The sequence below is a fragment of the Chelonus insularis genome, unplaced genomic scaffold (genome assembly GCF_013357705.1).
Source record: "Chelonus insularis isolate UGA/USDA-ARS -01 unplaced genomic scaffold, ASM1335770v1 contig_139_pilon, whole genome shotgun sequence".
In the NCBI taxonomy this organism is placed as follows: domain Eukaryota; kingdom Metazoa; phylum Arthropoda; class Insecta; order Hymenoptera; family Braconidae; genus Chelonus; species Chelonus insularis.
Window position 1 is genome coordinate 380,120 of NW_023276379.1, and position 13,723 is coordinate 393,842.

Sequence of the window (13,723 nt, forward strand, 5' to 3'; positions counted from 1 at the left end):
AAATCTACTGTATTCAAAAAATTTTTTGGTTTATTAGTATAAAAACATCCAATACAAAAGATGATTATTTTCGCAAATATTCCATAAATTTATTATAAATACAAGATGGAGTAAGTGTAAATGATTTTTTTTAATCTAAAATAATGTTCTGACGAGAATTCTTTCGAGATCTAAGAAGTTGACAATTTTTAAAAGGACTCTGTGGGATTCCCGACGGGAATTGCAAATATCCCAACAGTTACTTTACAGTAAAAGTGTCCTGAGTAGGAGGGAAAGAAGAGAAATAGAGAAGGGGTAGTTGTGGCTTTCCATGATGGCTACTTTATGAAATATTCATTTCACCTCAGGCACTTCGTCACAGCCTTTGAACGATTACGCAGCGTCAAACGCAAACGACTAGACGGTTTGACCGCCAGACGAATACATTACTTTTTCTTATTTTTTCCTCAACTCTAATTAATCATTCAATTTCAAATATTTTTATTGTTATATCCCTTGAATACTCTTTTTTCTTACATATTTATGTGTCATCTGCATTTTTTAATATTGATGTCTACGTAGTTTTTATTTTTCAAAAATATTACTTATGTCGTCATGTCAACTTCATTCTCATGTTTCGTATGAAAAATTCTTCTAACAAATTGATTTTTAAATATTTTTATATGGATTCGATTATTTTGATATCATTTTGAAATAACTTATTTGATATAAAATAATAGACAAATAAAACTGTTATGAATGAAGATTAAAGACCATTTTTATAAAAACTAATATCAGTGTTAAAAGTATATTTTTGCAATAACATTGAATCACTCGCCACATGGATGGGATTATGGAAATACTTGTCAACATGAAAATGAAATTTATACAAGTATACTTGTAAACACAACTATCAAATTTTATATAGTCACAATAAAATTTCTCAATAAACTTTATTTTGTTAAATAAATAAAAAATTATAATACTCATTGTTAGTAATGCAACATCTATTTTTGATTTTAATTTAAAAATTTTTTATTAACGTGGTAGAAACACTTGTACTATTAATTTTATTATTCAATAATTTTTTATCAATTCTACAGATTGATCACATTTTGATTGAATTATAATTCAATAAAATAATGTTTTACCAATTAGTTTATCTCTAATTCAACTTCTAATGCTTGCAATCATTTTTGTGTCATGTCAATGACAATTATTATCATTGACAAGCAACCTACATCTAATATACTAAATAAACCGAAACTGTTTGACTAATAATTTTATAAACTATCGCTTTTTGTAATATTGAATTCAAAAACAGGAAATTTTATTATATTATCAATTTAATAAAATTAATTATAATCAATAAAAACTAAATTTTTAAATAATTAAAAATATTAATTTCAAAAGATATACTCAAGTTTCATGCAATATTTAGATCTTCGATAAAATAAAATAAAACAATAATAAAAGTTTTCAATTGTCAATAACTTTTTGCGATAAATAGTCAGAGATTAAATTTATCACATGTAACATGAAGGCATGAAAAATACAGATTGTTGTGAACTATTTTATAATATAAATAATTAAACTCAAATTATCTACTGAAAAGTAAAACATTCACAAAGATTGATGTTATAAAAGTAATTAACCAGAGATAACTTAATAGCATAATTTATTTATACGACTCAATCATAAAAAAAGATTGAACAATCTTTTAGTGATAACAAAAATCAATGTAAACTCAAATCAATTAAATACATTAGAAAGTAAACGTTAAATTAAATAGTAATTAGTAATCTAATATAAGATAATATGATCAGTAGTGATAAAATTTAATTCAACAATTTTTTTTGTATTTAAGATAAAAAAAATATCACATGACAGAGCTTCATTCATTCATTGGTTCTTTATCACAAACAATCCAACCATAGTGGGAAACTGCCACCAACTCTGAATATTCAAAGACACTCAGAAAACATTAGCTTTTTAGCAAGCAGTGCATTCGTTAGTGAGTAGTGTCTTCATCACGAGCAGCTGTTAATAAATCTATTGACAATGATTAGTGACACTGCTAATAAAATCGTGATTATCCTAGTGATATTGATTGGTTCGATAATTAATGCGGAATTTAACATCAATTCATATTGGGAAAAACGTGCAAGATTAAGACGAGAAGAAGAGAAGAGTATTATTGGTGCTAATTTGTCATTAAATTGTGAGGAACGTTTAGCTAATTATATTTTTATGGCAAAGAAGAATAATGAGATTAATGAAGGTATGTAAAATGAGATCAAAAGTTACTAAAATTAATCAAATACTTTATCAAATCATTTCAATTTATTGGAAGAATAATTTTCTATTCAATTTCTTTTTTAGTTATTCAATGATAAATAATTTTTTGTTAATCAAAATTGGAGTGAGAGTGTTGTTTCAAACCATTTATAGTTTATTTTTATTGCATGCTTATAACTGTATTGAACCAATAAAGTTTTTTCTAAATCAATAAAAAAACCTTCATTCTTATTCATCTTATTTTCAATAGATTTTATAGTGCTATTATTCATTTTTTTTGTTTAAGTAATTAAATAGAGTAAAAAAATTATTTTTATCACTGGAATGCTTTCAGTTTTTGTGATTTTTCATTGATTTGTTCAACAACTGGAAGTAAAATATTTACACTCCAGCAATTAAAGCAACATGAAGAGCATAATTTGTCGCTGTAATAATTTGCGAAGACTTTGTTAACACTGTAATAAATAAATGCTTCGTTGGTTTAAATTTGCTTGTTATATATAACAAGAAAAAAATCACCAACATTTTTTTATTTCCATCCTATTTACATTCCAATAAAAACCCTGTTTTATTTTCCACCTGTTCTCTCTTTACTGAAAATATATCTCAACTTCCATAAAATTTCTTTAACTCACAATTAACATTTTTATCATTCTAAAATCTCATTTCAGAATAATCGAAATTTTATTAAATTAAAAATTAATTCTCATTACTTAAGTGGAAACATTAACAACTCAATCATATTCTAATTGAGCAGATACATTGTTTATAAATCAATACTGTCAACTGCTTAATATTTCATCATGATCTAGACAACGAGTAAATAGCTTATTATTTGTGATAGCTTTTACAGATCCTGATAAGTTTCTACCATCAAGAAATTTTTTAGAAGCACGTAGTAGCATTGAACAATCAGAAGTATTTAAAATAATCAAAAAAATGCCAAAGGGAGCAATTCTACATGCCCACGACACTGCGATTGTATCTGATGATTGGATCTTCCACAATGTGACTTACAGAGATAATCTTTATGTTTGTGATGAAAACAATACTCTCAGTCTTAAATTTTTCGATAAACCTACCTTAGAATGCAATTGGAAACTACTCAGTGAATTACGTCAAAATGAAACTCAAGCTGCTGATGTGAATACCAAGATTCGTAGACAATTATCAATGATCACTACTGATCCTTCTAAGGCCTACCCTACAGTCAATGCTGCTTGGGATAAATTTTCGAATATATTCATCTTCATACATCCTCTTCTGACCTACAGACCAGTCTTTAGAGACCATTTTTATCAAGGATTGAAAGAATTCTATGAAGATAATATTCTGTGGATAGAGCTTCGTACAACCATGCCTTTGTTATATGAACTAGATGGAACGATAAATGATCCTTTGGAAGTTCTTCGAGTCTACAAAGAAGTTACTGACAGGTATTTCTTTTTTTTTACAGAAAAAATATCAAGATAACAATCGACTCAAGTTTGTTTATATTATGGTTATTTATTTAAACTACTTTATTGTTCTAATTTCTCTCGTCTCTTTGTTTCTATAAAACTTATTCAATCGGTGAGAGTAAGTCCGTATTAATTTCTCATATTTTACTTTAATCGGATTTACCTTGGTCCACTACTAAGTATGCTAAGTAGTGATTCAATGAAACTGAAAGCTATATCAAACATTGGTTGTTATTAATAAGTATATGATAAATAACAAACCGTGAAAGTAACTTTAATGAATGTCATAATTTTTAATTATTCATTTCATTTTTAAAAAAAAATAAGTAATTATTTTTGAGTAATCAATGAATTGGATAATATAAGGAAATAAAACATAAAGAAAGAACGTAATTGAGGTTTCCATCAGAAAATTTCTGAAAAGTTTGTAACTTTTTCCAGGTTTCAGAGAGAACATAAAGACTTCGTTGGAGTAAAAATTATCTTAGCACCTAATAAGCTTGGATCACAAAAAGCGATCAATGAGAGGATAAACCTTATCCCAACCATGATGAGGAATTACCCAAATTTCTTTGCTGGATTAGATTTAGTAGGTCAAGAAGATCCCTCAAATCCTATAAAGGATTTTATACCTAAATTCCTTCATCTAATCGATAAAGTGAAGTTTTACTTTCACGCTGGAGAAACGAACTGGTACGGATTAGCATCAGATGAAAACTTGTTAGATGCAATCTTACTGAACACTACGAGAATTGGTCATGGTTATGCGGTGGTAAAACACCCAGAAGTACTTGAGATAGTGAAACAAAGAAATATCCCAATAGAGGTGTGCCCAATTTCTAATCAAGTGTTAGGTCTCGTAAAAGATCTTCGAAATCATCCAGCAAATATTCTCTTTGCTTCCAATTTCCCTGTTGTCGTATCAAATGATGATCCTGGTTTATGGGGATCAAAGGCACTCAGTTATGATTTCTATGAAGCTTTTATGGGCATGATGTCGAGAGAAGCAGACATCAGAGCTCTGAAACAGCTTGCAATAAATTCCATTGATTACAGCAGTATGAACGATTATCAAAAAGTCGTTGCCAAAGATATTTGGTCACAGAAATGGAATAAGTTCGTCAATAATCTCAGCAGCCAAGATCCTCACTCTCAAATGACTACAAATACTATTTAGTACAAGCTGATTCAAATTAAAATCAAATATTCTGATATTAGACTTTGTCTAACATTTGCAATTACAAACAAACAATTTTAAAGTCAACAAATATTTAATTTATGTTTGCTTTAAATTCTTTTCAATAGATTCACGGCACTTTTACTCAATACTCCTACAATATTATTTGCAATTCTTTTTCTAATACATTATTAAATCAAACTGTTGTATGTCAATTGATGTTATATGGAGTTTTTTCTTTATATTAGTAATTCATTGTTCTTTATGTTGTTTATGATAGAATTATTGATTAATGTAAAAGTTAAGAGTTTTATGAATAGAGCATTAAAGTCTCAAAAGACGATTTTTGTTTAAAAAATCAGATTGTTTATCAGATAAGTGGAACACAAAGTTAAATTTCTTAATGTTCTTTTGTACACCATAACTAAGATCATTCTTGTTATTTGTAAATAATTATAATAATTTTCATCTGTAAATAAAATTTTGTCTAACGTCACTACGTTACATCCGAATGATAGAAATACTACTCTAATAATATCCTTTTATCTAGAATGAATAAATAAATTTTTTTATCTTCAATTATTATTTTCTAACTTTACTTATTATAATGAATTTATTATATTTTAATGATTCCAATTCTTTCAAAATTCATTTTTATATTTTTATCAAATATCTAAATTACAACATAATATAGTCAATTTTTTTTTATCTAAATTTGCACCTGTCTTAATAATTTTTTAAATATGTATCACCTGACTTGACTATTTTGGTCTATAAAAGAATATCGATAAGTTTCAGAAAGTATCAGTTTAAAAAGTAGTAGCGAATAGGTTATTTAGAGAAATAGTCAGTAATCATGAATGAAATAAATAAAATCATATGGCTCCTATTGCTCATCCAAAAAATAAATTCAGAATTGGATAATACCTATTGGATAAAACGTCTCATATTACAACAAAATGAGCGCAATCGGACTTTTGGTGGAAATCTTATGATGAATCACGAAGAAAGCAAAGTTAATAATATTCTCATGCATTATAAGAAACAAGAAATTTATGAAGGTACATCTTATAATAATATATTTTACTACTCGATAAACTTAACATTTTATTTAATGAGTTTAAAGATTTTGCTAATACTAATTTTATTGTTGAATTTTGTTTTTTTATCAAACTGCACAATTAAACTTAAATAGTTTAATAAATAATCAAAACATATTCTACTATTACATTACAATAAAAGTATGTTTATGTTCAAGTAAATCATTGATCAAGTAAATCTTTCATTCGATTTCTTCTTTATTAATTGTTATGACTTTCAGATTAAATATTTTATATATTTTTTTTAGTAATCAATTGATTATTATTAATTTCCATAGCTTTCACAAACTCTAGGAATTTCCTTCCAAGTAGAAATTTTATGCAAGTACGAGATAAGATAGAACAATCTATAGTCTACAAAATTATTCAGGCCATGCCAAAAGGAGCTGTACTGCATTCTCATGGAACTTCTGCTGTTTCTTCTGAATGGATATTTAATAATGTCACATACAGAGAACATCTCTATGCATGTGACAAAAATGGTTTTTTGGCTTTAAAGTTCTTCGAGAAGCCTTCGAATGATTGCAATTGGCAGTTACTCAGTGAGTTACGCAGCCATGAAGATCAAGCTGATGCTATTAACACCAAAATACGTAACCAACTATCCATGATGACTACTAATCCTGATGAAACTTATCCTACCAACAATGATGCATGGAATAAATTCGAACAATTCTTCAAGTTCATCGGACCACTGTTAACATATAGACCTGTTCATAGAGACCATTTTTATCAAGGGCTTGAAGAATTATATGAAGACAATGTTTTATATTTGGAACTTCGATCTACAATACCAAAATTATATGACCTAAATGGAACTGAATATGGTCCTCTTGAAACTATGAAAATTTATTATCAAACTACTGAAAGGTATTTTTGCTCAATTAATGCTGAATAGAAATTTTTAAATCTAAGAAAATCATATGAAATGTAGAAAATATTTTGGACACAAAAGTAACTTGCATTTATTTTATTCGATGTTTCTATATTAAATCCAATTAGGTTACACAGTTTCTAAAAGTTCCATTTTACTGATCTAAATGAGTTCAGAATTTTTTATAAAATTAAAAAATCCATTTTTCAGATTTAGAGAAGAACATGAAGACTTTGTTGGAGTAAAAATTATATATTCACCACATAAAAATGGTCTAACAGAAGATGTATTCAAAAAAATAAATTTAACTTCATCTCTTATGAAAAAATATCCAGATTTTTTTGCTGGTTTGGACTTGGTAGGCCATGAGGATAGATTAGTGCCTATTAAAAAATATATTCCAGGATTATCGCATCTCATTAACAAAGTTAAATTTTACTTTCACGCTGGAGAAACGAACTGGTACGGATTAGCATCAGATGAAAACTTGTTAGATGCAATCTTACTGAACACTACGAGAATTGGTCATGGTTATGCGGTGGTAAAACACCCAGAAGTACTTGAGATAGTGAAACAAAGAAATATCCCAATAGAGGTGTGCCCAATTTCTAATCAAGTGTTAGGTCTCGTAAAAGATCTTCGAAATCATCCAGCAAATATTCTCTTTGCTTCCAATTTCCCTGTTGTCGTATCAAATGATGATCCTGGTTTATGGGGATCAAAGGCACTCAGTTATGATTTCTATGAAGCTTTTATGGGCATGATGTCGAGAGAAGCAGACATCAGAGCTTTGAAACAGCTTGCAATAAATTCCATTGATTACAGCAGTATGAACGATTATCAAAAAGTCGTTGCCAAAGATATTTGGTCACAGAAATGGAATAAGTTTATTCAAGACTTTTATAACTCGGACATATATTTTCATTTTTTGCAAGCTGTCCAGAAGAAACGGATTGCAGATCCTTGAAAGACACATACAATGTTTCGTCAATACATCTAATCATATTACTATTAACCGTTGAAGAATATGAATCACATATATGTATTTATGTGCATCAATATTAAATGTACACTTCACAAAATTGTATAATAGTTCTTGTTATTATTATGAATATTAAGTATCTAATGAAAAATATATAAAGTAGCCCATAACTAACTAGATATTAACTAGTTACTAACTATATGGTAATTTGTATTGTACAGTGTTTCTGTTGTTGATTTGAAAATTCAATAATTAACTCACTCTTCCTAACAAAAAAATTACTCAATATTACATCAGCTGTTAATAAAAAATATCACGAGTATCAACTCGATGTTGATATGATAGCCTGTCAATAGCCGATGTTTGTACATTGGAACAAGTGTCCTTAATTACAGTTTATCTGTGTATAATTTTATTTAAAATCTTTATATTAATCTTTTGATAATTTTATTACTTATTATTTGCTGAAAATAGAAGCTTTGCAAATAACGATCTTGAAAAATAGTAACTGGTACAAACAGTCTATTTACCTTTATAAACAGTTTCGCAACTAAAATGCATAAAGTTGGAATTTCTCATTCCACTTTTCTAAAAAGTTTGTTGATACCAGTCCTTCGTACTGGGAGTGTCCCTTGGGATTCATCTCATAAATATTCACCCGTGATATTAATGTCAATATGAAGTATTTCATTTCCTCGTCATAAAAAAGTCTAAAATTATCGACTATACTTCAATATTAATTCATTTATATTCAAAATGCTTTTTCACTATAAGTTTAACAACAAAAATAGAATAAAAAATATCGGCAAAGTACTGTAGGATAAAAAGGGTTCGGTAACGTACAGGTAATTTCAATGAGGTTCGTTTGAAGGAGAAAAAGCTTGACAACTGAAACATCCAAAGAGAGGAAGGCAAAGAAAAATAAGAATTAAGAATAAAAGAAGTTATAAAGGGAGAGTAAAGAACTAAGAAAAAAGGTTTGTAAAAAGAAGCAATAAAATGGCATTACCACTCTAGCCATCCACTAAATCTGCTTGTTCGTAGCCAAGGGCGAGAAAAGCGAAGAACTAATGATAAAAAACGCCCATTTAAAATAACAATTGCAGTAAGTGCCGTAAATTCTTTATTCAAACAATAAAATTGTCTCTTAATTCTTCTTAGGGATGTCAATTTTACATTAAGAAAACTTCATCATTAATAAAATATTCGCTCATACTATTCTAATTCATTAATTAAAATTCATAACACTCTATCATCCTTTTACCTCACTTTACGAAAATATACACACATTATTATTTCAATTTGCTTTTAAAATAACTCTTAGTTTAAATTAATGATAATAATCATCAGTTAAAAACATTCAATTATCATCACTATTATCAATTAATAAGAATGTTTAATTATTTTAAACTCTTTGATGGTACATTTCATCAGCATAATATAACTGGCAAAAGGTTGAAGATTCCAGAGATTAAATACAATTTCAGCGAAAAATTTTTGCTCTAGAAATTGAGGAAAAATTGACTCCAATTCATGTCATTTAAAAGCAAGTCATAAGAGTTAAAAAAATGACCAAATTTTAAGTGGAAATTATCTCTAAGAATACTTAAATTTAATTTATAATTAAATTTTATATTTCTGAGGAGAAATTGTACCTTGAAGTTAGATAATTTTTATCACATTATCAATTTGTTCTTACACCACTTATATCTTATATTGATAAAATAGTACTTTAAGAGATATGATTTTCATTTTACAATAATAAATTTTAAAACTTAAAAACCAACTAAACGGAAGAAAATAAAATCATTCAAATCCCAATGTGGTATAGAAAGTTAAACAAATTTCTAATAAAAAAAAATCATACGGTGCAACATTTAATTATCTTTAATTATTCTAGAAGCAAATAGAAATCGTAAAAAAATTCTCAAGTATTCTAACAAATGAAACTCAGTATACAAACGACGTAAATAAATTAATTTAATTAATTCTCAGCAATTTTGACTTGGCTCCATTTTATTACAAAATTAAGAGCGATTCCTACAATTAAACCATTGATTGCTATTAGAGAGCTATAAAAAAAATAAAGCAATTAATTCACAAATGCAAAAAGCTGTAAATTATTGCAGCATAGAATTAGGAGCTATAAATATTGGCAAAGGGCTTAAATTGAGCATAGTTAGTAAAGGTGAAAATTGATGAGTGTGAGGGGTCATAATTGAATACCCCAAGGCAATAAGATTTCATGTGAAATTTAGGGTGGACTTATGAAATATCACAGTATCAATAAATAGAATGCGGAAGGAAGTGCGAACTGGCCCGCAAGTGATATCAACCCTCAACGGTATTTTTGGTCTTTCCGTGTCTGTACAATTCCTTCATATATTCTGTCCCTCTCAATACATAAAAGTATATATAAATATTATACATGTTCGCGTACCCTTAGATGAAGGGCCTGCAGACTTATCAGGCTTATTGGATTCTGAGTTCTTTTGTAAGCTTGTCTGAAAATACTAGATGGGATAAATGCGGTGGTGGTTGTCAGAAAAGTAGAAATTCCCTCGGGATATGCCGGAGTTGCCCGTGGTGGTGATACAGAAGGATAACTGAAGCCGCACGTGGTGGATGAACGACACTCCGTGGCGGACAGAACAGAAAAAAAAAATTAAAAAAGCACAAGAGTAGATCTCAAATGCCAGACGGTAGAAACAACATAGTGGATCATAGAAGACCATTTTGAATAATTTATCCTGCACACTCACACAAAGTAAACTCATTTCTTTCGTCTTCTTTTCAATGATGATTCTTTGAAAAGATACATCCTGAAGCTCATCATGTCTGTGCAATTAAAAAAATATATATGATAACATAACATTACATAGATCTATGTACATAATGGAGTAAAGAATATGAATATTTGCTTTCCAGTCCTTTTAATTGAAATATTTACGCGATGAAATACGCTCCAATTACGTCTGGTACTATTTAAATATTACTGTGACTATTATGAAGAAATAATTAATTGAATTTTTTTGGATAAAAGTGCATGAAGAGATTTTAATTTTTTTTCAAATGAAAAGATGATGAAGAAATTTGAATGTGAGTAATTTCATTTTACTTTGAAAAATGAGAGTATTTGAAAGTCTAGATTATTTACGTTTTATTTGATTCTTTTTATTAATTACTATAATTAAATATTATGCAACTAAAAATATCGTGGAGGTATTCAGTATAAAACTAAATATGCAATGTAACAAATATATGTATTCTAAAAAATTATTCAATTATGAATATTATTTAAATTCATTTTTTTAGAGTTCTGAAAATTTCTACTTATTGATAAGTTTGAAAAAATTTATCTTTTACTGACCTAGTGACACAAGTAGTACTCATAATTTATTAAATCATTTTGAAGGAATGCATAAAACAATACATATATACATTTAGTTGGCAGAACTATGGCATATCAGCAATAAAAATCATTTGCTCAGCATTATATTTAAGATAAGAAGTCTGCACTTTCTTGAACAAAGTTTTTGAAATATTTTTCTGATAAAATAATGTCTCTACGAATTTTATTACTTTCACAAACAACAAGAAAAAGACATCAGAACGACGCTTTATCTTCATCTTGTTTTTTTTTATTAATTTTCTAATGGAATTATCTTCCTTGTTCCCATTATGTCTAGCTCGTTTTCGCAATAATTATTATTTGCATTCTTCAGGACTAAAAAATTTAATTTAAATTCAATTTTACCATGTTTTTTTATATCTCAGTCATTTCTCCATTATTTTCAGTGTTTAAACAAGAGCAACAACATCTAGTAGTAGGAATAGGAAAAGTCTGTAGGTCAGAAAACGTCGCTATCGGCGCGAAAAATTGAATTCTTGATGTAGGACAATGAATTTTTTAGAAATTTATTCCACTGGCATCTGACATGAATATAAAAAATGATGCCTTTTTTGCAATGAAAAAAGCATATATTCGTATACTTCTATGAATTTTCCCTTGACAATATCCCAGATGTAATCGAGTAGTTGTGTCCCGTACATCCGATTCACATCGCGTATTCCATTGCAATAAAGTATCACGTCGAGAGAGTTATAGCAGAAAAAAGTCTCGAGGCATGGACATTTTAAGCTTTTTTCAAAGCTCAACTTTTTACTGTTCAATATATTGTTTTACGATGAACGAGAAATGGAAAAAATTAGCCAACGAAGACGAAATGTTATTGGATTCAGCATGACACTTTTGGAAAAAGCATTGTATCTACATCCTATATAATAGCATAACAGTTAGATTTTATTCTTCTTTCTGAGAACAAAATGAACCGAATAACAATCGAGAGAGTGAAGGTTATATCGAAGTACGTTCGACTGCTCACAAATAGAAGTTAAAAGAGTTTAATAAGAGAAAATCCGTTTTTATCACTTGTTACACTGTTCGGTTCTCGCGCATCGTTTCAATAGAGAGCAATAGACCTTCGTATCGAGCTGCACTTTTCGAATACCAATATCGAATAACCATCGCATAGCAATGCAATCGAGCCATCAATTGACAATTTGGTTTTATTAGATTGCACGTAAATTTTAATCCTCTTAAATCAATTGATCTTGCCTTTATTATGTATCTGCTATGTTGAAGATCATGTCGACATTTTTTAAATGCAAGATAATGAGCTTCTGACATGTATTGAGTTATGTCAGGAAATTTAGTGTATTTGAAACCCAAGTCTGTATCTTTGAAATTAATTAAACAGCTTAGTTTGGGTGATATTTGCTCTCAAGTATATGCTTTTACTCATCAGAGTAGCAATATGATAGATTATGTAGCTATAATGACATGTATACATACATACGTGTTTGTGGTGAAAGTGTTTAATATATTAAATGAAGAATTGAAAGAGTTCTTCTTCTGTGGTAAATAAAGTTCAACATAAGATAGTTGTTTTCTGATCGCTCTTTCACTTGTTCTAAATTTCCTGCAAAGTAAATTCCAACATATCATAATATATTTTATTTGTTGTGTAAATATTAATTTTAATATTTTAGAGAAAATTCTTATAAAATAATTTTAATTTAAGTACTTACTTTTTCGAAGTTTATTTTAATAAATTAATTTCTTTATCAGTACCCGAGTTCTTCTTAACTCCCCAGTTAAATGTAATTATTGTTGCTAATGATTGTGTAGCAAAATTAAATGGTAAGCATTCTTGAAAAATTTCATGTAAACTTCAAGTTTTCTTTTGTTGTCTAAATGTCAAATTAAAAAAATGTCTACTTTAACTTGTTTCACTTTTTTTTTAATAACAATTTGTGAATTTATCGATTCAGACATATTAACTACAACACTAAACACTTAGTTTGGTTTTTTTCTTGAAGCTTTATCTTGAACTTCTCCAAAAACTATCAAACTCATATTCAAAACTACTAACAAACAAACAACACATAAATATTTTCAACAAAACTTATACAATAAAGGGTGAAATTACCAAACACAAGGAAACTTTAAAAACACCTCCTTCTAAGATTCTATCGAAGGAAATATCACAGTTGAGTCTTCTTGTCACAAAAGTTAACATTAGGACTTTTTTTATACTCTACAGTTACTGTTTCGCGCGCTCTTTTGTAAATTTCCTGTAACGTGCTAGGTTAGTCAATACAGATAAGAATTAATAATAACGTAAAACAACTTTTATTTCTCGACTAAGAATCTTTCTATGTGAAAAAACCCATTGAATTTGAAAAAAACCATTCCCACTCAACAAATATATCTGCATCATAGTAAAAACTTAATTATTTAAGAAATTTGGCTGAAGCCAAAGTCGAAGCCGAATAAATTTCACAAATAAC

At 28.2% G+C, this 13,723-nt stretch overlaps 3 protein-coding genes across 5 annotated transcripts in view; 2 read left to right on the top strand and 1 right to left on the bottom strand.

Annotated features, from left to right (window-relative positions):
• Positions 1-13,710, bottom strand: part of LOC118074677 (uncharacterized) — a 97,943-nt gene extending 84,233 nt beyond the window's left edge. The window contains exons 1-3 of one of the 3 annotated variants that reach the window (XM_035096094.1): positions 13,363-13,710; positions 12,962-13,123; positions 12,730-12,852 (exon numbers count right to left, since the gene is read on the bottom strand). The gene's annotated coding sequence lies outside the window, so the exon portion shown is untranslated. Of the gene's footprint in view, positions 1-12,725; positions 12,853-12,961 lie in introns of all 3 variants that reach the window. The other 2 variants (XM_035096096.1, XM_035096092.1) reach the window with 2 other exon arrangements.
• LOC118074675 (adenosine deaminase AGSA-like) lies at positions 1,900-5,323 on the top strand. Its single transcript, XM_035096090.1, has 3 exons — positions 1,900-2,260; positions 3,122-3,713; positions 4,179-5,323. The coding sequence occupies exons 1-3, from the start codon at positions 2,041-2,043 to the stop codon at positions 4,912-4,914; spliced, it is 1,548 nt and encodes a 515-aa protein (XP_034951981.1). The 5' UTR covers positions 1,900-2,040; the 3' UTR covers positions 4,915-5,323.
• On the top strand, positions 5,656-7,855 carry LOC118074674 (adenosine deaminase 2-like). Its single transcript, XM_035096088.1, has 3 exons — positions 5,656-5,975; positions 6,293-6,884; positions 7,099-7,855. The coding sequence occupies exons 1-3, from the start codon at positions 5,771-5,773 to the stop codon at positions 7,853-7,855; spliced, it is 1,554 nt and encodes a 517-aa protein (XP_034951979.1). The 5' UTR covers positions 5,656-5,770.
• Positions 13,711-13,723: the final 13 nt, after the last annotated feature.